Source organism: Sphaerodactylus townsendi, linkage group LG04 (assembly GCF_021028975.2).
Source record: "Sphaerodactylus townsendi isolate TG3544 linkage group LG04, MPM_Stown_v2.3, whole genome shotgun sequence".
Taxonomy (NCBI): domain Eukaryota; kingdom Metazoa; phylum Chordata; class Lepidosauria; order Squamata; family Sphaerodactylidae; genus Sphaerodactylus; species Sphaerodactylus townsendi.
Genome location: NC_059428.1, coordinates 158,557,583 through 158,581,599, shown reverse-complemented (window position 1 = coordinate 158,581,599; position 24,017 = coordinate 158,557,583). Strand labels below are relative to the sequence as shown.

The 24,017-nt window shown below is 44.4% G+C and overlaps 1 protein-coding gene across 1 annotated transcript in view; it reads right to left on the bottom strand.

Moving 5' to 3' along the window:
* Positions 1-16,108: 16,108 nt before the first annotated feature.
* Positions 16,109-24,017, bottom strand: part of PDGFA (platelet derived growth factor subunit A) — a 61,392-nt gene continuing 53,483 nt past the window's right edge. Inside the window, exons 5-6 of the mRNA XM_048494892.1 lie at positions 20,291-20,417; positions 16,109-18,048 (exon numbers count right to left, since the gene is read on the bottom strand). Coding sequence (XP_048350849.1) covers positions 18,038-18,048; positions 20,291-20,417 — 138 coding nt within the window. The 3' untranslated portion in view covers positions 16,109-18,037. The remainder of the gene's footprint in view (positions 18,049-20,290; positions 20,418-24,017) is intronic.

Genomic DNA, 24,017 nt, shown 5'->3' with positions numbered 1-24,017 from the left:
GGATCCTCCTTGGGGAGAAAAGTGGAGTATAAACATTGCCCAGAAGAACATACGGGGTCGGTTCACTCATGGGCATGATGAGCAGTTGGTGACCGGCATATGCCAGGTTGAATTTTCGATCATAACACCTCCTTTAAAAATGCCTGGCGATGCGTGAAGTCAAGACGGGCTTTGACAGGTCAGGACAGTGAATGAAGCGTGGTGAGCTTTTCGCAGGGCGGTAGGCAGATCCAAGCAGGTTTGGGTGGGGTCGTTCAAAAAGATGCCGGATACTCCGTGGGGGATTTCAGAAAGGTTGATCTGATCCAAAGTGACGGGCGAGAGATTTAGGACGGACCAAAGGAAGCCCTTTTTTCATTCAGCAAGCCATTTCCTGCCAGCGGATGTCTCAATAGGTACTACCGTGTTTCCCCAAAAATAAGACAGTGTCTTATATTAATTTTTGCTCCCAAAGATGCGCTATGTCTTATTTTCAGGGGATGTCTTATTTTTCTGTGTTCTGTTCGTCGGGCATGTTTCCAAACAAAAACTTTGCTACATCTTGCTTTCGGGGGATGCCTTATATTTTGCACTTCAGCAAAACCTCTACTACGTCTTATTTGTCTTTTATTAGGGGAAACAGGGTAGCATTGGCAGATACATGAAGGCCATCCGTGGCTATTAGTCACAAGGAAAGTATCCACGTCCAGTGTCAGGTCAATTGACCCTCCAGAGAATTGGGAGATCTGGGTGCAGGACATAGTGAGGAGACGGCACCTTGAGCGTGATGACAACACTTCTAGGAAAAAACCTGAAGTGACAGTGGTACCTCTAGGAATGGACAGAACTCTATGGTAAGCTTCAGGTTGCCCATTCCTAGAGCTACCACTGTAGCTTCTAGTTTTTTCCCCAAAAGTGGTGTTAGCAGGCAATAAGAACATAAGAACAAGCCAGCTGGATCAGACCAGAGTCCATCTAGCCCAGCACTCTGCTACTCGCAGTGGCCCACCAGGTGCCATTGGGAGCTCACCTGCAGGATGTGAAAGCAATGGCCTTCTGCGGCTGTTGCTCCCGAGCACCTGGACTGTTAAGGCATTTGCAATCTCAGATCAAAGAGGATCAAGACTGGTAGCCATAAATCGACTTCTCCTCCATAAATCTGTCCAAGCCCCTTTTAAAGCTATCCAGGTTAGTGGCCATCACCACCTCCTGTGGCAACATATTCCAAACACCAATCACACGTTGCGTGAAGAAGTGTTTCCTTTTATGAGTCCTAATTCTTCCCCCCAGCATTTTCAATGTATGCCCCTGGTTGGGAGCTCAGAACTTGTCAACCTTACATGGAGCATCTCTTATGATCCTAACTGCAAGGTTTTTTTCCCGATGTACAATACAGTTGGTTAAGCACCTTTTCTCCATGATACTTAATGGCTGCAATCCTAGGGTTATTTTCTTGGGAGTAGCCCCCCACAGACCAGCATAGGACTTACTTAATGGATCCAGATGAGGGCGTCGAAAAATAGATGCCGGTTTTTCCAACCGCCGGAGAGCAGAATTCAGACTTCTACCCAGTTAGATTTGGTAGGAATTGCTCCCTGGAAAGGGCTTTTAGGACAGCATTAAAAAGCATCTGATAAAAAGGCATTTCTTTTCCTTCGCATTGATGTGATCACAGAGTATTTCCTGCCTGGGTGTGTTTGAGACACTCTCCTTTTATGTATTAATTGCGGTTCTTTTGTGTCGTAATCCTACACCGCTCACTGTTCTGCCACAAGAGACGTGTTTGGTTTGACAGTCATGCAAATGAATCCTTTTCACTCAAAGGAAGCCATGAATATCATTTGCCAGTTGAAAGGGACTTTATTTTTTAAAAAGGGGGAAAAGATCCGCTGGAGCATCGCTGATGGGTTCATTATTCCGACAAGACAAAACGAAGGAACACGCTTTCTCAAAAGCCGTCTCCACTCAGCTGATACAGCGCCGATCTTGACAGCGCGGAAACACAAGAGCAGAGGCGCGTTTCTCGGATTAGGGTGATGATATAATATTGACTGGGAGCAGAATGTGCCGCTGTTCGAAACACCGAATAAACATGATGCAGCAAATTGGGAACGCAAGTCACGGGTGTCGGCTTTTCCTGCTTTTAGTAGGCCCTCTGAGCCCGCAAGATGGTTCGGATCAGCCGAAATCCTGTTGGCGTTTTTCTTAAGAAAAGCTAATCTTCCAAAGCCGCTTATGAAATATGCTGCTTCGATTATTATTGCCAACTGGGATCAAGGAGAATAAGAACGGAGTTGGCCGCATGGTTTCCGGGATGTCTGCCAGTCGCTGGCAAACGTTTTGATTTCTTAGCCATACACAACCCCATCTTTAGCCATAAAAGGATGAGAGCTCTTGAATCTATTTCCTTAGCCGTCTTCCACTTAGGGTCGACAACTCCCATTTTGTTGTTGCGTCGCGTTTGTCGCGCCCGTCCCTTGCATAGGGTCCAGTTGGGGTCTGGCGATTTCCCCAAATTATAACTATAGAGATCAACTCCCTTGGAGAAAATGGCAACATATACACCTGAGCTTCCTCTCTTCCACTAATTCCACCTTCCCGAAATCTCCAGTAATTAATCCTACACAAATGACAAAGGAAGGGGCCCGCATGGTGGTGTGTGAGCCCCTTTGAGACTCCTTAAAACAGGGATATAAAAAAAACAACTTTTCTTCTACTTCAGGCAGAAACTGGAATCAACATCATGGGGCACTCTAGGATTCGACAAAAAAAAGGTCTATGGTTTTGCCATAGAGTTTTTCACATCCTAGAGTGTACCTGGGGTCAGTACCGGTTTTCACCAGAAATAATATCACCGCACCAGTATCACTCCGGCAAACCTATTCCCTCCCCAAACTGCTCAAAGACACCACGGTAGAGGTCTGACATATTAGGATTTTATGATAAACAGACATTCGCGTTAAACGAGGCTTCCCCTAAAAGGTAAAAATAGGGAGCAAATGGGGATAGCGATATTTAAGGATTGAGGAATGCAAAACTAGGACTATTCCTAGTAAACAAAAGAATATGCTATTGCTAAGCTTGGCTGCACACCATATCCACTGCATGAAAAAGAGGTTGTTGGATTTTGGTCTTCCCTCCCTCTCATTTATCTTCTGGGTGAGGGGTTTTTTTTTTGGGGGGGGGGGGTTGTCTGTTGTGACTTTCCAAATTGTTTCTGTAAATAAAAGAAATTGTTTTCTTTTTCCCGAAAAAGAGACACAAACGGCGTGATAATGAATGGCAAAATAAAGGCCTGTTTTATCGGGACATGCAGCTGTCTGTGCTTTATATAATCAGAATTTCATGCCTTTAGTGTTGTCTATGTTCCATTAATATATGGTGCTTTTGGTCTCCGGTTCCTCTGGAAACAGGCTTTTCGCTTGGCAAACAAATGCCTGCACTGCCTCTCTCGCAAAACCATCGTGCCTCATACAAAAATCAGCTAAGGACCGCAGCATAGCCAGGTACATTTTTAGCAGAGAGGTGGGCAGTGTGGTGTAGTGGCTACAGTGTCAGACCACAACCAGCAAGACCTGGGTTCAGATTTCTCCAGCCTTAGTCAACTCACTTTCTCGTAATCGGACCCATCTCAAGGTGGTGGTGATGAGAATTTATTTATTTTACTTCCTTTATACTCTGCCTTTCTCTCCAATGCTTTACATCAGTCTCTTCTCTGCACAACCACCCAGTGAGGTAGGCCAGGCTGAGAGTGTGTGACTGGCCCAAGTTTATCCTGCAAGCTTACATGGCAGAGGAGAGATTCAGAGGTAGGATCTGCTTCTCTCAGATCCTTCTCCCAGATTCTACTCCAGTACCCCACACTGCCTGAATATATAGAATATCCTATGTATAGAATATCTCCAAATAGAGTCCATTTTGTGTTTGTCTTCTTCCAATTTCCAAAAATCCCCACAAGCTCAGCCTTCTGCAGTGACCCGATTTACAAGAGCAGGGGAGTCACAACAATGGCGTCGCTTTTTTACATACAACCATCCTATGCACCTGTTCATCAACTTTTTCCTTAAATATAATATAATGACAATATAGCAAAGAAATGACCAGATTGCTTAACGACCAATGACTAAGGCTGTTCTAACTCAGTACACTAGCTAACGTTAATTTGTCTTTATTAACACAACCAAAGTTTACAAGGTCATAAATGCAGGTCCATATTGTCAATCGTTTTTAAGTGGTTTATTGTCTAAGGATTTCACAGCCGGAATCACTGGAATGTTGTGAGGTTTCCAGGCCGTATGGTTGTGTTCTAGTAGCATTTTCGGCTGACGTTTCGCCTGCATCTGTGGCCATTAGAAATGCTACTAGAACATGGCCAGACAGCCCGGAAACCGCACAACGTCCCTGTGTTATGGTTGTTGTTCTTATTACATTAGTTCATGTCCCCTTATTTAAAAAAAAAAAACACATTTGAATCCAGTGGTGGGATCCAAAAATTTTAGTAACAGGTTCCCACGGTGGTGGAATTCAAACAGTGGCGTAGAGCCAATGGGGCTGGGCGGGGCACGACAAGGGGCGTGGCCGGGCATTCCAGGGGCGGGGCATTAATAATTTCTCTGTTACTGTAAAAAACTTTTACTGTAAAAAAAAAAAGTTCCTGATTTCCTGCTGGTATCTTTCTGTCCATAATTTAAACTCATTCTAGCAAGTCCCATCGTCTGCTGCCAACAGAAACAACTACTTCTCCTCCAATTGGGTGCTGTGTGGTTTCCGGGCTGTATGGCCGTGTTCTAGCAGCATTCTCTCCTGACGTTTCGCCTGCATCTGTGGCTGGCATCTTCAGAGGATCTTTTTCAATTTCCGTGTGTCTTGGAACAATTTCTCCCCGTAGAGATGTTCAATGTATTGTCGAAGGCTTTCACGGCCGGAATCACTTGGGTGCTGTGTGGTTTCCGGGCTGTATGGCCGTGTTCTAGCAGCATTCTCTCCTGACGTTTCGCCTGCATCTGTGGCTGGCATCTTCAGAGGATCTTTTTCAATTTCCGTGTGTCTTGGAACAATTTCTCCCCGTAGAGATGTTCAATGTATTGTCGAAGGCTTTCACGGCCGGAATCACTTGGGTGCTGTGTGGTTTCCGGGCTGTATGGCCGTGTTCTAGCAGCATTCTCTCCTGACGTTTCGCCTGCATCTGTGGCTGGCATCTTCAGAGGATCATTTCCAATTTCCGTGTGTCTTGGAACAATTTCTCCCCGTAGAGATGTTCAATGTATTGTCGAAGGCTTTCACGGCCGGAATCACTTGGGTGCTGTGTGGTTTCCGGGCTGTATGGCCGTGTTCTAGCAGCATTCTCTCCTGACGTTTCGCCTGCATCTGTGGCTGGCATCTTCAGAGGATCCTCTGAAGATGCCAGCCACAGAAGCAGGCGAAACGTCAGGAGAGAATGCTGCTAGAACACGGCCATACAGCCCGGAAACCACACAGCACCCAAGTGATTCCGGCCGTGAAAGCCTTCGACAATACATTGAACATCTCCTCCAATTGACTGCCTGTCAAATACTTAATACTTTCAAATGCTTAATTGTGTTTCTAGCAATCAAAAGAAGGAGACTTTCCTTAAACCAGGAACTTTACCGTATTACTAAAACATGTTTTTAAAACAGCCCAACAGGGAGAATGATCCCGTTTTCTACCTTCGCTCACCAGCCACATCGGAAACGACAGGACTTGATGATTTTTGGACCTAATGGAATTTCTAACGGAAAAGCGGACCCAATGAGTAGCCCCCTCTCGGCACACACCAATAATTAGTAACCCACTCTCGGGATCTGGTGAGAACCTGCTGGATCCCACCTCTGTTTGAATCTTCTTTTCTTTTCCTGTAATCCTTTGTTGATAAAATAAAAACATTTTGGAAAATAAATATGCAAAAAATGTGTCCCTTTTTCCCCTGGTGAAATTTGCCCAGGATGTGAGGCTGGCAGAGAATGGTTCGCTCCGGGAGGAGGGGAATCGGATGCTCTGTTGTCTCCCCCTGCTCTTGTGGACTATGGACCAGTCCAAAAGCTGTCAATCAAACCCAAATGAAGAACAACAACGTTGTTTTATTCCTCTTTATTCCTCTTTATTCGAAAACGTTCATACCTTGCTTTCCCCCCCCCCCTCACAAAACCCAAACAACCCAAATGGTTTGATGGGGTCTCCCTCAAGGAAAAACAGCCCCCCTCCCCAAGGCCCCATTCGCCTCAGAGCAAATATGGCGGCCAAAAAAAGTCTGCTCTTTTTTTAAAAAAATTAGATTTACTCCCAGGGATGCGTTCGCAGCATTTCACAATGGATGGTTTTGCTCTGAGAGGGCAATTAATTGGCATTTTCCTCTCCTGGTAAATATCAATTATTGCAATTCTCCACAGCTGGACACAAAATGGCCGCTTGCTCACAATATGAGATGTTCCATTGTCTTCCCCCCCCCCCCCGTGGGCTATGGAACAGTCCAAAAGCTGTCAGTCAAACCCAAATGAAGAACAACAACGTTGTTTTATTTCTCTATTCAAAAACATGAATACCTTGCTTTTTCCCCTCACAAAACCCAAACAACGCAAGTCTTTTGATGGGGTCTCCCTCAAGGAAAAACAGGCCCCCTCCCACAAGGCCCCGTTTGCTTCAGAGTAAATATGGCAGCCAGAAAAGCCGTCCTAAACTGGATGGTTTTGCTCGGAGAGGGCAATTAATTGGATTTTTCCCCCCCTCTCATAAATATCAATTATTGCAATTCTCCACAGACGGAAATCTTTCAGGACAAAATGGCCGCTCACCGGCTGACCTTGGCCAGTGGCTCTCTCAGCCCAGACTACCTCGCAAGGCATTTTTGAGGGGAAATGGAAATGGAAGGACACCCGTGAAATTTGGGGTTGCCTCGAGGCCAGTCACCCTATCCAGCCCGGCCTACTTTGCAGGGTGGTCCTGAGGGGGAAAAATGAAGGGAGAAATGTGAGACTTTGGGCGTGATCTTGCGACAAACCACTTTTCATCTCAGCCTCCCTCGCAGGTTTATTTGGAGCCAAATTGGCCGGAAAACCATGAAACCGTTTGGATGGCCTTCTTGGAACAAGTCGCCGTTCACCTCAGCCTATCTCGCAGGGTTGTTTGGAGCGAAATTGGCAGGAAAACCATGAAACTGTTTGGATGGCCTTTTGGGGCACCCTCCTTATTCTCTTAGGCCAGCGAACCTCACAGGGTTGCTGTGAGGGAAAAATGGAGAACTCTTGACACTTGCCCAGTGACCTTGAGATGAGACATTTTCTCACAGGCCAGCCGGCCTGACAGATTTATTGTGGGGAAGAATGGAGTGGGATAAGTTGCTTTCTCTCAGCCCAGCCTCCCTCGCAGGGTTGATGTGTGGAAAAATGGAGGGAGAACCATGAAACCTTTTGGATGACCTTCTTGGTGCCAGTCACATTCTCTCAGGCCAGCCTACCTCACTGGGTTGTTGTGAGGGGGAAATGGAGTACTTTCCCAGAGATCTTGGGATGAGCCGTTTTCTTACAGGCCAGCCGACCTGACAGGCTTATTATGAGGAGAAAATGGAGGGGAAACTGCACTTGCTGGGTGACCTTGGGATAAATCACTTTCTCTCAGGCCAGCCTACCACACAGGGTTGTTTTGTGGACAAGCAGATTAAACTTTTGGGGTGACCTTGGAACAATTGCAATCCCTCCACCTCGCAGGGCTGTTTTCAGGGTGGGAACGGAGAATGCAAGTTCCCTGAGCAGCACAGAAAAGGAGAAGGTTAAAAAATGCACCCTGGGAGCTACAAAGAAGAGGATCCAAGATGGCTGCTAGGTGCTTATGGCAAGGGAGAGGGTCCCCAAAAAACAATGCCTGCAACTGGAACCTGCCGCAGAAGGAACTGCCTTCTCGGTGACTTTGAGTGGGATCTGAAATCATCCAGTCCCTGTGAACATCTGCAAAGAGAGAAATGGAAGCCGCTGGCCCCATAAAGAGACCTATTGTAGGGCTGGCAGGACCACAAGGAACCCCTAATGGATGTCGCAAGTCTGGGGACATCCATCCCGTCAAGAAGAGTGGCACATTTGGGGTCTTGGGAAGGGAAGGTATGTTTGGAAACGTTTATATGGTATATATAAACATCACAAATAATAAACACTTAATCATAATAATATTGAATAATCTAGTGATAAATGGATCTGATGATAAATAGATCCTCCCCTTTCCCCCTCCTTTTCTTTACATTCTGGGTTCTCCGCTTCTCTGTTTTATTTTCCAGGGTGGATCTATGAAGTTCTGTTTTTATGATTGGATGCCAATATAATATTATTGATTGTTGTTTTAATGGGGGTTTTATTGTAACTATTGTTTTATTGTGTTGTTCACCGCCCAGAGCCCTTCGGGGGAGGGGCGGTATATAAAACCAATTCTAAATAAATAAATAAATAAATAAATAAATAAATAAATAAATAAATAATAACCATGGTGTATATGGTGGTATATTTATATATACAAACAAATTGGGGGGAGTGACGGTATTGCGTTGATGTTATGGTTACATGTAACACTACGGCCCCTTCCACACATGCAGAATAAAGCACTTTCAATCCACGTTCACCATTGTTCGCAAGTGGATTTGGCTATTCCGCACAGTCAAATCCAGCTGCAAAGTGCACTGACAGTGGATTGAAAGTGCATTATTCTGCATGTGCGGAAGGGACCTACTTATTTGTATTATTGTGGGTTATTGTTAACTAGCGGGAAAGCCCATTGTATGGATAAATACCGCAGGCTCTAGAAAGCTGTTGGTGCGAACCGTGCCCTCTGGGGGGGGGCATGCCCTACCCCTTCCACCTTCGCCCTGCCAGCTCCCCCATCTTTGCAAAACTGGGGTCCTGGCTTTGCAAATGGAGGGGGGAGCCAGCAGAGTTCTTCCATCTCCATAGGCACCCCCCCCCCCTTTGCAAAGCCAGGATCCCAGCTTTGCGGGGGCGCGGGGGGAGAGAAGAATCAACAGGCTGCCTATGAAGAATGGGAGAGTTCTCCCCAAATCCATAAACACCCCCACCCCTTGTTTGCAAAGCCGGATCAAGGCTGAGATCCTGCATTCCACTCTGCTCTCTGAGTAGAACCTGTTGACACAAGAGAACAGTTGTAGGTCTTTGTAAGTTTATGTTTGTATGTCACTTATGTCCCTTGTATATGGAAAATGGGGTTTAGGTTTATTGGTGAAATGTATTGACTGCACATTTTTACTTTTACAGAAGAAAAACCTGTGTTTGAAATATCAATTTATTTCAGGCTATTGACACAATCTAGTAAGTTTTCATGGGAGAGCATTTATGAATTTAGAGTTACAACATGTTATAATGTTATTTATTGTGTGGTGTTCTACTTATTTTTGCAGATTGGCTTGGCAAAGAATACGAAATAAAACCATATCCGGAGGTTTCATTGCCTCTAAAAATCCTCTCTATAAGCCTCTTCTTACTTCACCTGTTGGATTTAAATATCCCTGGATTTATAATTAGTAGAAGTGAAGATTGGGACTCTCACAATTATAAATCAATTGTTACAATTGTAAATCATTTGTTTATGACTCAAGTATTGTGTTTATGGATGCCAAGGTGTAGTACCTGTTATAGGGATCCTGCATTGAGCAGTGGGTTGGACGAGATAGCCTTTATGGCCCCTTCTAACACCACGATTTTATGATCCTACCTAACTCTGGTTGCTTGCTGCTGTGTAGTAGTTACAGCTTCAGAATAAGTCTGGGAGAGCCAGATTTGTGGAAGCAATTTGGGGTCAATCCTGTACTTTTAGCCTCACCTACCTCTCAGGGTCGTTGTGAAGAACAAAAAGGATGAGCAGAACATAAGCTGCTTTGGTTCTCACTGTCGGAAAAGGCAGAGCATAAATGAAGTGAATAAACATAGCTGAATATTGGAGGCAGGAAAAGGGGAGAGGATATGCAGGTTGCCAGAAGGGAAAGTACACACTGAGTATATTTGCTGTAATTCTTTCCTAGGAAATAACTCAACTCAGTTTTCACAGGTTAGCTGACTTGCCATTTTATTTATTTAGAATACTGCCACTCTGCTCTATCAGAGTCCTCCTTGGATCCAGGAACCTGCTATCAAAAAATCTGGACCTGATTGTCACCAGATACCAAGTATGTAACATATTTTACGTACAAAATGCCTTCATACGTGCTGTTGCATTATTGGTGTACTATGCAACCCTCTCTGAGAAAGCGTCTTTTTGGACAAATAGTTGCTCGAACCATTGCAGGAAGTAAACCTGTTTTTATGGCCCCAGAGATATTGAGACAATAACAGGAAATTTCCTTTTAAGCTGATGCTCCAAAGATGGGGAAACACACCCCTTTGCCAAACAACACACCCCTTGAATGGTTCACTAGTCTCTGGCTTTGCCCCAAAGGCAACCTCTTACAGTGACTTTGAAGAATGTGGGTCACTTAAACTGCAGGTCTGGATATGGAAATTCAACTTGGGCACTGTAGCTAACAATCTTTGACAAGTGTGTCATATTATTATTAAATTTTGTTTACTGTCACAGCAGCCGGTTCTTTAGCTGGTTGTCGGCCTTTCATTGCAATTCAATCCTCACCCTGGGCTCTAGGACGTTATACTGTTATCGGCATAGTATTCGTGCAGATCCCAACAGAGCTGCCTTTTTATTATTTTGTTTACTGTCACAGCTGCCAGTTCTTTAGCTGGTTGTTGGCCTTTCATTACAATTTGAGCCTCACCCAGAGGTCTGGGACGTTGTAATGTACTGGCAAAGTATTTGTGTGGATCCTAGCAGGACTGCCTTCTGAATCTGACAGATGTTGGTTTTGTCGATTTGAAGATGTTTCAAGCGCAGCTCCAATGTTTTCAGAATGGTGCGCAACGGTGTCAATAACCACTGGGATCATCTCAGCAAGTTTGTGCCATAGTCACTGAATCTTGATTTTCTAATTGTGACATGTAGTGACTGTCTCATGTTCTTTTCCAACAACCCTGCTGTCACCAGGTATTGCTATGTCGATGATGGTCACTTTCTTGTCCTCGATCACTGTGGTGTCCGTTCTATTATGTACCAACACTTTGTCTGTTTGGAGCCAAAATTCCCACAAGATCTTCACCTTCTTATTTTCCGTGACTTTCTCTGGACAATGTTCCCACCAGTTTTTAGCTGTCCTAATGTTGCAATTCTTGCATAAATTCCATATTTTTATTATTATTATTGTAGATTTCACAGCTGCCAGATCTTTAGCTGGTTGTTGGCTTTCATTACAATTCGAGCCTCACCCAGAGGCCTAGGACATTGTAATGTATCAGCATTCGTGTGGATCTCAGCAGGGCTTCCTCTTCTTCTTCATCATCATCATCATCAAATTTGATACCCCACACTACCCCAGCACAAGGCCAGGCTCAGGGTGGCTAACAATAAAATCATGTGCAATACAAATTGCACAACAATAAAATCATTCCATACACTATCTAACAAATATTAGCAGTCCGTTTAAACCATTAAAACTAGCTCACCAAGATGGCACGCCTCACACAGACTAAGCAATTTCCCACTTCCTAATACCTCCTTCCCAATCTACATTTATTTTAATGAAAGGGAAGGAGGGACAGTACAAAAGAACAGAGCCAGGATGCAGGAGAAGGGTTTGGGGTTCCAGCAATGTTTGAATTTACCCACAGTGGCCCCAACCAAAAGTGGAATATGTTCGTTTTACCGGCACTACAGAACTGAACAAGGCCCCGTGGGGTTCTGGTCTGGAGTCCCACCAGGCCTGCACCAGGGCCAAAAAAGGTCTAACCCTGGTTGATGCCAGCAGGATGCTTTTAGGGTTGGGATTCAGCAGGTTCGCACCACTTCAGCAGAACCGGTTGTTAAAACGGGGCTTGTAAACAACCAGTTGTTAAATTATTTGAATCCCACCACTGGCTGGGGGCTACCAGAAGGTTATTTCCGGAGAGCTGCAGAGTCCTCCAAAGGTGATATGGGGAGAGATGGGCCCGAAGATCCAAGCGACCCTAGGACAGCAGCCCTCTCAATACACTAATGTTTGGATTCCAAACCAACAGTGATCTGAAGGGAGCGCCTGTCTAGGCTACCAAAGGTCCGCAGCAGACCCTAAACCCTAAACGACAGCATCTTACCAGCAGCATCCGTCCTTGGGTGGTATCCTTTGAAACCCACATGCAGGCTCACAGCCAGTTGTAGATTAATGTGAGCATCCTACACATTGCTGTGAGTTTGTTGGTTGGGATCCAGGAGATTCTTGCAAAGTAATTAGGCAAGAAGAATCATTTGAGGAGGCTGTTTGATCCTCAATTGGTTCTACTGTTTCCCTGTTATTTGTCACTGCATCCTGTTGTTGCAGGCTTTGGGTATGCTCTTTAATTGCAGAAAGATTTTCAAGGAGGTTTTTGAATCTATTAGATTACTCCATTTAGATTACTGTGAAAGTGTCGCTTTTAAGCAGAGTTCCTTTTTCTTAAAGCATGCTTGCAGTCGGGGGTGGGTCGGTGGGTGAGAATGAATAATTGTTCTGGGGAAGTATGTGCCATGCCATCTCTCATGACTGGCTGACTATTCCCAGAAAGGGCGAGTCTGAATTTGCTGAGTTTGCACTGCCTTCGCATGCTTGGCTGCCACGGGAAATACTTGATTATTTTGATGTGCAGGAGTCGACTTGGCGATGATAGCCTCATCCGCCTGTATGCGGACCGAAATCTGGTTTCTCATCCGTTGTTACGGCCTTTGAAAGCACACTTTATTGCTTTCGATCATGCATCTAATGCAGGCTGACCAGACGTCCCGCTTTTGGCGGGACAGTCCCGCCTTCAAACAATTTGTCCCACAGGTTATTTAAATTGTCCCAATTTTGGGGAGGCTGCCACACTGCGCGCGGCCACAGGAGCACGGCCTTCTGGGGCTTGCCGTTGGAAACGGCAAGCCCTAGAAGGCAGTGCGCTCCTGTGGCTGTGCACACGCGCGGCCACCTACCCCCTGTCCCGGTTCACAAAGGTGACCATCTGGTCACCTTAATCTAATGTATAGGTGTCAAACTCACAGCCCTCCAGATGTTATGGACTACAGTTTCCATCAGCCCCTGCCAGCAGTTTGACACCTGATTCTAATGCAAGAGATATGATTCCTACACCCTATGGGGTCTTAAAGCAAAGAACACGAGGCATACGCTTGAAGTAAGATCACCCCATTGAAAGAACCGGCAGGGCGTATAACATGTAGCTTTAAGGGAGTTGGTGCTGTGGGTACAATTGACAATTTTGGGTTTGGAAATCCCTGGAGGTTTAGGAGGTAGGGTGGGAGAATAATAGAATCATAGAGTCGGAAGAGACCCCCAGGGTCATCAAGTCCAACCCCCTGCCGTGCAGGAACACACAATCAAAGCACTCCCGACATATGTTAATCTGGCGGTTGGCAAGCATAGATGCTGGTGTGAAGATTAAAGGGAGAAAGCGTTTTCCTTTCTCTGATGCAGGTTTTACTTTTACGACAAATCATTCAATATTGGACACATAAAAATACATCCTCATCCACATTTAAACACCCAGTAATGGACTCTTCATTGCACAGTTTTCTATCCATGCATACAAGGAGGGTGGGGTGGAAGTTGTTTCTTTGGAGAACATTTAGTAAATAACTTATAGTTTTATTTTGCTCCAACACCATACGCTCCATTTGCTCCAACACTGATCTGAGATTGCAAATGCCTTAACAGTCCAGGTGCTCGGGAGCAACAGCCGCAGAAGGCCATTGCTTTCACATCTTGCATGTGAGCTCCCAAAGGCACCTGGTGGGCCACTGCGAGTAGCAGAGAGCTGGACTAGATGGACTCTGGTCTGATCCAGCTGGCTTGTTCTTATGTTCTTATGTACGCCTCAAACAAAATCATGTGCAGAACTAAACAGCTTCCAAACTCCCTTGGTTATCCTGAATCAAATCATTTTCTTTCTTTGTCCCACACCTTAAATTTACTAAGTCCATGATGCTCCTTTGAGAATGCCGTTATAAAATTTCCACTTGGTGCATGTTTGCGACTTTGAGGCATTTCAGCTCTCCCTCTTGTTTGGAAACCAAAGTTTCTACACTTCTGCAATTGGGGACGTAAAGCTGAAGTTATATGGAGCAAGCCAAGATTTCTAATAGTTTGGAGCAGGCACTTGCCACAGAGATGCAAACTGGCTTGGCAGAGTCAGTGATGCCAAACAAGAATATATAGAACTCGTTTTTACCTGGACTTCCAAATGTCACCTTTTTTTGGTCTAGTATTTGCATGCATTCTGATCCACAAGGTACATTTTGGGATGAGGCTGACCTGTCGCTCTTCCATTTGGAAACATACCATCAATGTCAATCAGTGGGAGAAAGACCAGAGTGCCCACGCGTCTGTGCTGGCACTCACATGACATTATTGATGCAGAACATGAAGTAGTATCTGCGGGTTCCTATGATTAGCTGCCGGGAAGGAACCATCCATTAGCATGAGAATTTCTTCTATCTCACAGCTAGAATATGCCGTAGGCATGGAGCATGGCATTAGTCATTTAAGATAGATTTATATCACAGGAAATGAACTCATATGCCCTGATCACAAGCATGACTCTTCAATTGGGCATAATATTGTGCACATTTTTTAAAATAAATGATTTGGGGACCATCCCCACGGTAGCATTCCATAAGCTCTATAGAAGAAGAGTCTGGACTTGTACCCGGCCTTTCTTTCTTGTAAGAACACTCAAGGCAGCTTACAAACTCCTTTTCCCTTCCTCTCCCCACAACAACAGTCTCGTGAGGTAGGTGGGGCAGAGAGAGTCCTGAAAATCCGGAGATTAGCCCAAGGTCACCCAGCAGGAATGTAGGAGTGGGGAAACAAATCTGGCTCACCAAATAAGAGTCCACCTGCTCTTCATTACCACACAATGCTCGCTCTAATAGTCCAGATTTTTAAAATTTTTGTAAAGGAACCTAACACCCAAGATGGTTGAGAATAGTTACAGCACAAAATTACAAAAACATCCATTCAGGAAAAATGTGGGTTGATTTCAATTCCTGTCAAATAACCGTCTGCATGTATGAGGTCTACTCTCCTATTGTTCAGTCCAGTGTGTATTAATTCTGTGGATTTTAGATTCTGCTGGCAAAGATCCATCAGACAGTCTCAAAGCGACTTTTTGTGCCATGATTATTTTTCGCAATCCTGTGTGATCCCCTGATATGATAAACAATTGGTTATAATATATCTTGCATAGCTCCCATTGATCTGCGACATCTTCATTTCTGTGCTTTAATGTCATAGACTGAAGTTTAATTGACAGGGCAAGATAGCCACTGAAAAACGTTTTGCATAATTCTATATTTTCAAAAGCAACTGACAAGAGCCATTCCAAGTCAAACAAGGAGAGTTTAAGTTCAAATCTGGGTGTTTCTGTGTGGCCAAGGAGTAATTCTGTCCCGTAAAGTGACTCAAGGTGGCTTACAAGCTCCTTTCCCTTCCTCTCCCCACAACAGACACCTTGTGAGGTAGATGAGGCTGAGAGAGTTCAGAGCCCAAGGTCACCCAGCAGGAATGTAGGAGTGTGGAAACACATCTGGTTCACCAGATAAGCCTCTGCCACTCAGGCAGTGGAGTAGGGAATCAAACCTGGTTCTCCAGATTAGAATCCACCTGCTCTTAACCACTACACCACGCTGGCTCTCATAAGAATGCATGTTCAAGGACCCCACGTCCCCAAAATGCATTGGGCAGTGTATACTTTATATCAAGTTCCTAGTGCACAACATAATTTCGATCAGACTGAAAAAATGAACCTCATTTGTCCTTTGAAAATATAGGAGATGAAGCCTGAATAATTCAAAATGCCCTGCTATAATTAAATGTGCTCAGAAATTATAAGGACCATGGCTGCTAGAAAAAAATATCACCATACACCCAGCCCAGCCTTCTTCCTTTCTTCTTTCTTCCTTTTTCAGTTCAAGAAAACATCGCAGGCCTTCTCTGATATATAAGACCATTAATTTTAGATTAAAAAATACAAACTTCCCCTTTACCAAAAAAAAAGAACTTATTTCTGTTGAATACACATAAAGCATAACTTTTTTTAATACCAAAAATAAAGAATTTTAGGCTTTCCGGCAGGGTTTTCCCCACGCCACAGTGACATCATACAATACGAATAACAAGAAGAGTTTGTACATCTCACACCGCTTAAACATGTGACATAGCAAAAAGGGATCTTCTCTACCGAGAGGAATAGCAATCGCTGCCACACAATGGCACCCGGGCAACCGGTGGCAGGAACGAGATTCTTTTGCAATGCTTGCATTATAGCCTAAGCTTGCTAGCACACATCAGCTGTCCTTCAGAAGGTTTTAAAACAGTGATTTTCAAACTTTTTACCCCCCACCCCCCAGGAAAACTTTTCTGCCTTGACCTGGCTGCTGAGTATCACGGCCACAATAATGGTTGTTTGTTTGAAAAGGATTTTGGCATCCATTCTAGGCAGGCAAATTCTCACAAGCCCCAAATTCGTCTTGTTAGGGGTTCTGGTGCCCTGTGTTGACTAGAACGTGTCCTAATTCCCCATCCCACCACCCAAACTCTTCTCCGTCCCCTATAAGGCGAGATCAGTAAGGCCCCTTCCGCACGTGCAGAATAATGCACTTTCGATCCACTTCCACAACGGTTTGCAAATGGATTTTGCTGTTCTGCACAGCAAAACCCAGCTGCAAAGTGCATTGAGAAGTGGATTGAAAGTGCATTATTCTGCGTGTGCGGAAGGGGCCTAAGAGCGGACAACCAGGAGAAGTTTATTCACCATGACTGTCCTTCTGTGTCTGAGGACCCCCTTAGGAAGCAGTCTGGGCATCTCAGGGCACTTTCGCACGTGCAGAATAATGCACTTTCAGTCCACTTTCAATGCACTTTAACAATTGTTTGCAAGTGGATTTTGCTGTTTCGCACGGTAAAATCCAGCTGCAAAGTGCATTAAAAGTGGATTGAAAGTGCATTATTCCGCGTGTGCGAAAGTGCCGTCAGAGCACGCTTTGAAAATCACTGTTTTAAATTGAACGAGAGGGACGAGATGGACATTGGAGGGAGAGGGAGGGAAGGAAAAGAGAGAGGGACATAAACCAAGAAACATTTAGAAAATTATGCATAGGTATACCGTTTTTATTTCAATACATCTCATTAGTTTGCAGCCCGCTAGGAGAAATCCCATACTTGTCTGTGTGTGTCCCGTCTCATTCGCTACAGCAGGTCTTCTATATGGGTTATTGGTAAATGTAGTCCCAAAGAGATAATAAAAAGCTAGGCAAAAGAGTAAAAAGAAAGCTTAATAATAACTTTTATGGTGTAAAAAAAAATCCACTTAAGGCGCCCCAGAAGATTTTTTCTTTTCTTTTCTTTTTTTTTGTATAGACTTTAAAACACCACCAAGCAAAACTGCACTGCTTCTATAGTTTCTGCTGTGGCATTTGATACATTCCTGCTTTTATTTTTCATGTGTGTGTGTGTGTGTGTATGTGTATGTGCTTGAACTCTATCAGCCTCCATCCATCTTCATCAAGAATGCAGGCACATTTCTTGACAAAAACCGGGGGGTTGAGGAGCGAAGCACCATTAACCACTCTTCCAAGAGGAAACCCTCCGTCCGCTTTAGATTTTCGCCACGTTTTCGAAGTCCTTTGCGGCATCCTCCGTTCAGGGTTATCTTTCCTCTCTCTCTTTCTCTCTTTCCGGACAGGGAAACTTCGTATTGTTTCGCAGAGTGCTACAACGCTTGCTTCGATGTCGTATTAAACAAATGTACATTGTCTCTTTTGTTCTCACAAAGCATCCTTTTTTGTTTTTGTTTGTTTAAAAGCCGGTATCCCCGCCCCACCCCTCCACGTAGGAGAACAAAAACGAAGTATACAGTCAATAAAGCACCATACATAGTAGGTTCAGGAATGTAACCAACAGTGTACATCCATGTCCCAGAGAGAAGTGTTTTCTAGCTTATTTTCACCTTACATCTGAAAGGGAAAAGAAGAAAAAAAAGACATACTGTAATTTTATGGTTAGAAAAGTGCTTTCCCTCTTTTAAATCTTGGGGAGATTTCATACCAAAGCATTTCTGCAACATTTAACAGTGTGGAACCCCAAAAGGAGAGCCAGCTTTTGCAAGTCCTTCTAACCTGACTCTGTCCCCGCATCGGGGCCGAGCAAAAATGGTTTTGGAAGGACCGGCATAACAGGCCGAGCAATCTTTAAAGGTTACAGCCACTCTGTGGGAGGAAGGCTCAGCAGTGCAGCCTCTGTGACCTGGCTGGAATGTCTAAAGGGCACCTAACCCGAGTCAGAAAGTTTTCTCCACTGGGTTGTGTGTTCGCATTGAAGACCAGATTTCCCCCCCAAAAAATTGCTGCTGCTCAGAAACAGGACGGGACAACCTGCCTTAGATTTTGATGCTTTGGACTGTAGGTGGTGGGTTACATGTCAGAGGTCTGGTTAACTCTCTGGGCTTCCTGCACTGGAAATCTTGTTTTACCCAAATTTATTGCAGATGTGGATTATTAGATAGGGGGTGTTCAATAGGCTGTTGCTCCAAGACTTCAAGAGAACACCTGCCCGACGCACAAGCATCCCCGGGTGTGACAGGCCAAACAGCTTCCTAAAAATTCCCGCGAGTACCAGGCTGCCTTAATTTCAGATATATTTAGGTAACTGTGAAACAGCTTGAAACTGCATCACCAGCAAGACTGTGAACAATGGTGGCCCAACAGATATAGCTCAGTGCTGTCACCTCTAGCTGGCAGTACTTCTCCAGAACTAAAGCTGAGAAAAGTAATTTACCTGAGATTCTTTAGTTGGAATTGTAGCTCGAACCTTCTGCATGACATGTGGTTGGCTCTGTCATTGAGCCGTACATTAACTGTAGATCCTTGTGTAACCAGTGGAGAAAAAGGGATCTTAATGGCTGTTTGGATAAGATTTATCCTACAAGCGCAGCCATTTTCCACACCACAGCGGCAAGATAAGCCATTTGAATCCCTGTCTAATATGATCACAGAACACCTTCACCCCCACAGAAATCAACAATAATTTCAGAAAGCAGGAAAGGAAAGGGAGATGATGATTAATTTTAAAAAAATACTAGCCCTTCCAAATACTTTTTTTTTTAGGAGAAGGGCATGAGCAAGCAAAGTTATCCCAGTGTGTGAAATTCTTGCAGCAATGGGTTTAAGGGAGAACACTGGTGAAAGGAATGATTGAAGCTAATCATATCTGATTTTTTGGTAACCCTAAGGAGAAGATTTCAAAAAGTGATTAGGCAGGAGAGCGAAAGGTCATTGTTATGTTTTTCATTGCTTGTAGCATGAGGATAGTTTTACCTGGTCATCAAATTGTCCCGAGAGCAGCGTGTATATGTGTGTGTGTGTCTGTGTGTATTTTTTATGGTGGTTTCCATTCTTTTCGTTTCCATTTTTTAACTTTTCCCCTAGGCCTTCCTGTCAACACAAGGGTAGGTTGGATCAAAGTTGTTTATCTCAAAGATTCCATATTCACTGTTAAAATCAATTTCTGATTAATTCCAATCCACAGGGCACAGAATTAAGCCCTTCCAAGTCCAAGGAAGTCAATGGGCTTAGAACCTGGCTAACCAAATATTCAACCTGTAGACTGACCCTAATAATCTAATTGATGTTATTTTTCCATGGTCATAATGGCAGACAAATAATGTATTTGTTAATTTACTTAATTCATTTATACCCTGCCTTTGTCCCCAATGGAGAAGAAGAAGAGTTTCGATTTATATCCGCCCTTTGTCTCCTGTAAGGAGACTCAAAGGGGCTTACAACCCCCCTTCCCCTCCCCCCCCCCCCCCCCCCCAACAATCACCCTGTGGGACTGAGAGAGCTCCGAAGAACTGTGACTAGCCCAAGGTCACCCAGTGCGTGTGCATAAGCTAATCTAGTTCACCAGATAATCCTCCATAGCTCAAGTGGCAGAGTGGGGAATCAAACCTGGTTCTCCAGATTAGAGTGCACCCGCTCTTAACCACGACACCACAACACCACGCTGTGTGTGCTGCTGTGAACTTTCACGGAGCAAGGAAACTTACTAATACATAGAAAGCTGCTATGATTGGGCTGTTTCATCTCAATGCCATCACACACAATCTCCCCTTTAGCAGTTCATGCTTGCCGTTCACCACTGCCAACACAAGGCGCCATCATACTGAACAGCATCCCGCCCCCCCCAAAAAACACGTACCCGTTTCTTCTTCTCGATAATCTGAATTAGAACTCGATGATGCACAGGTGCATTCCATATGCTCTTCTAGCTTCACCAGGACTTCTTTTAATTTTGGCTTTTTTCTAACATATTCCACTTTTGCCACCTGGAGGGGAAAAGGTTATTTTAGTTGAAGCAAGCCTTTATTGGCATAGACAGCAGTACAACAATAATTAAAAACAGATTAAAAAGCATATACAATACAGGATATACATGTTAGGACGAAGGAAATCTACTGGCGTTTAGTAATTTCCAGGAGAAAGTCTGCCACTATCATACAGAGAGAAGGATCAGGGTTGTCCAACAAGTAGTGTAATCTAAATAAATCGGGGAGATCGGGTAAATGTAAAGGAGTAAGATTCACATACTTGGATCTGATTTCCTTGAATCTGAGACAGTGAAATAATTGGTGGGCCAGAGATTCAACTGAGCCATCATTACATGGGCACAATCTTTTAGCCTTTTCTTGCTTATTAAATCTGCCATGTAACAAGGCAGAAGGCATAACATTAAACCTGGCAAGCATTATGGCTCTCCTTTGAGCGGGGTTTATTAAGCGATACAGGTAGTGTGCCAAGTGGCCCCGTTCAAATGGTTTAGTTTAGTTTATTCGATTTGATACCCCGGGCACTCCCAAGCACAGGGCGGCTAACGCAAACAATTTCCAGCACAATCATAAAGCAATTTAATGATTAAATAGTTTAACAGTAAAACATTCTGGCGTTTAAAGCATTCACAGGTGGCGATTTAAAATCAGAAATTCTCAATTTTATAATTTCCTATGTGGTCAGGAAAAAGAAGAAGAAGAGTTTGGATTTATATCCCCCCTTTCTCTCCAGTAAGGAAACTCAAAGGGGCTTACAATCTCTTCCCCCCTCCCCTGCACAACAAACACCCTGTGTGGTGGGTGGGGCTGAGAGAGCTCTAAAGAACTGTGACTAGCCCAAGGTCACCCAGCTGGCATGTGTTGGAGTGCACAAGTTAACCTGGTTCACCAGATAAGCCTCCACAGCTCAAGTGGCAGAGCGGGGAATCAAACCCAGTTCTCCAGAGTAGAGTGCACCTGCTCTTAACCACTACACCACGCTGGAGAGGAGCAGGGTACAAGCTTAGGGGCCAGTGTGACACAATAAGATCCCACAGCGGTCTCAACTATAAGCTTGGTGGACCATTTTGGTTTTATAGGCCCTGTGAAATTGGTTAATACGCCGCAGGGCTCTAATGTCTGCCAGCAGCCAATTCCACCAGATAGGGTGCCAAGGCTGAAAAGGCCCCGGATTTAGTACAAGCCAGCCGAATATCCTTGGGGCTGAGGACCACCAAGAGATTGCTACTGGAGGGTCAATATATGAAGCGATATATTAAAGGCTCAGTCACTAAGAACAAAAAGTTCTTCGAATTATGAATAGCTCCTTCCTTTTACATTTTCTTTGGCCATCATGTTATGCCAGTCTATTCAAAAAAATGTCATTGTTCCATTAATGTCAGATTCATAGTAAGTTTTCTTTGTTGGAAGGAAGGAAGGAAGGAAGGAAGGAAGGAAGGAAGGAAGGAAGGAAGGAAGGAAGGAAGGAAGGAAGGAAGGAAGGAAGGAAGGAAGGAAGGAAGGAAGGAAGGAAGGAAGGAAGGAAGGAAGGAAGGAAGGAAATTGACATTGCATTCCAGAATTTTCATAACAAATTTGTATTGACACAACAAATTGTCACAACTAAGGATCTTGCTTCCCAAAGCTTGCTGTGAACGCAAGATGCAGAAATCAACACATTCGTAATGACGCATTTATATACCTGTTTTATTATTGGTGAAGATAAGAGTTCGATAATGATTTACTTTTTCAGACCCGTCTCTTTCTTTTCTTCAAAGTGGGAAACAAAACTTATTTCCACAGTGATCTGCTTTTCACTTTCCACCCACTGACTGTAAACCAGTCTGTATTTCAGGATCATTTTTTTGCAAGCATTCACTAGTACTTTGATAATTTTGGTGTCCCCCCCCCCCCCCCAAGACATATATGCACATTATTTGGATACATTCAGACAAACATTCTCAACTCTGCTGAGTTCTTTTACCGAACTATCCTAATTGCAAGCAGGACATTTAAAATCAAACAAGCCTACAAAGGAAACCATGCAATGCTGACAACCCACCTCAGAGAAATATTTGGCCAAGCGCCACTCATACTGCAAATGCCTGCCCAACTATCTTGGACAACTTCCTCCTGACGAAAGACGCCCGCTTTCTTTGCAAACACAATGCTAGCTGACAGGTCTCGCAGCAGCAGGCTGAAATATATCGCCTTTGTGCATGCAAGAAGCTCCCATTCGAGTTACGGGCAGCCAGAAATGCACAACATTCTTTTCCTTCTTATGACCTGCAAATATTATCAGGGCCCCTGTCTAGGGCTGCTGGACCTCCTGTTAGAGCTGAAGGCCTCCATTATAGATCGGGCAGAAGGAGAAAGACGCTGTTGGCGGCATCACTGTGTCGTTTCCAAAGAACACCCGGGAGTGAGGTAGGGTAGCTCTAGGAATCACCAGAAACTCTATGGTTTCTGGCAATTCCAAGAGCTATCCTACATCACTTATCCCCAGAAATGAAGTAGCAACAACCATTGTCGCTCACCCTTTCCACACATGCAGAATAATGCACTTTCAATCCACTTTCAATGCACTGTACAGCTGTGCAGAATAGCAAAATCCACTTGCAAACAATTGTGAAAGTGGATTGAAAGTGCATTATTCTGCATGTGCGGAAAGGGGCCCATGCCCCGTCCTCAGTCTCTCTTGTCGTCTCTCTGCTTACCACAGAACACACGTTTTATCAATTGCCTCCAAAAATTACTGATTCAACTTGCAGACGACCCCCCCCCCCCAACTCCCTAACATCTAGGCAATACTTTTTCGGGTTTCACTTATCAAAACTTGCTCCTTGCATCAAGCACGAATCAGCTAACCAAAGGTTGCCCGGATTCACTTTGACATCACAGTAACTGAGCCAATTCGCCTCCCTGCGAAAGTGTGACCCTGTTGCCTGCAAAGACTCACAGTAACCCCCAAGCAACCAACAATATCAATAGAGGAAGGGGACACAGGCAGACAGCAAAGAGATCTACAGGAGAAAAATATATGGAAGAATGGAAATACAGCCTTTCATACTAACAGACATATCCAGTAGAGCTGAATGAATCAAAAGGGCTCTGTTTCAAACAAAGTTCCAATCAACAGCCCCATTAGACAGACGTGGAAAGGCCAATATGCTATCAGCACATGTGCCCCCCTTTATAATAAGAAGACGATATTAATGGCCCACTTCATAGGTAAAGTTTTCTCCACTGTCATGTTTAATGAACACGAAAAGTTGAGAATAAGTTGTCATCCAACACCAGCTCCACAAAATACAGCGCTGCACAGCCCGCAGCCTCCCACAGATCTGACTACATAACCCAGCATGCAGTGTCACAAGAAGACCAGATTGATCTGGCAACCAGAAGGACGCAAAGCAACAACAATATCCTCTCAACAGCAAGCCCTTTATGTCTTATGCTGACCCGCGGTATATTGAAACCACAAGTAGCGATGTGGAAGGAATGACGGTATGTCAGATCTCTGGAGGAATTACCTCTTACCACCCAGAATATGTTCGGCGCAAACACAGAGCAAAACAAATAAGGGTTAGCAAGTTGCTGGCAACTACAACAGCATAGGCC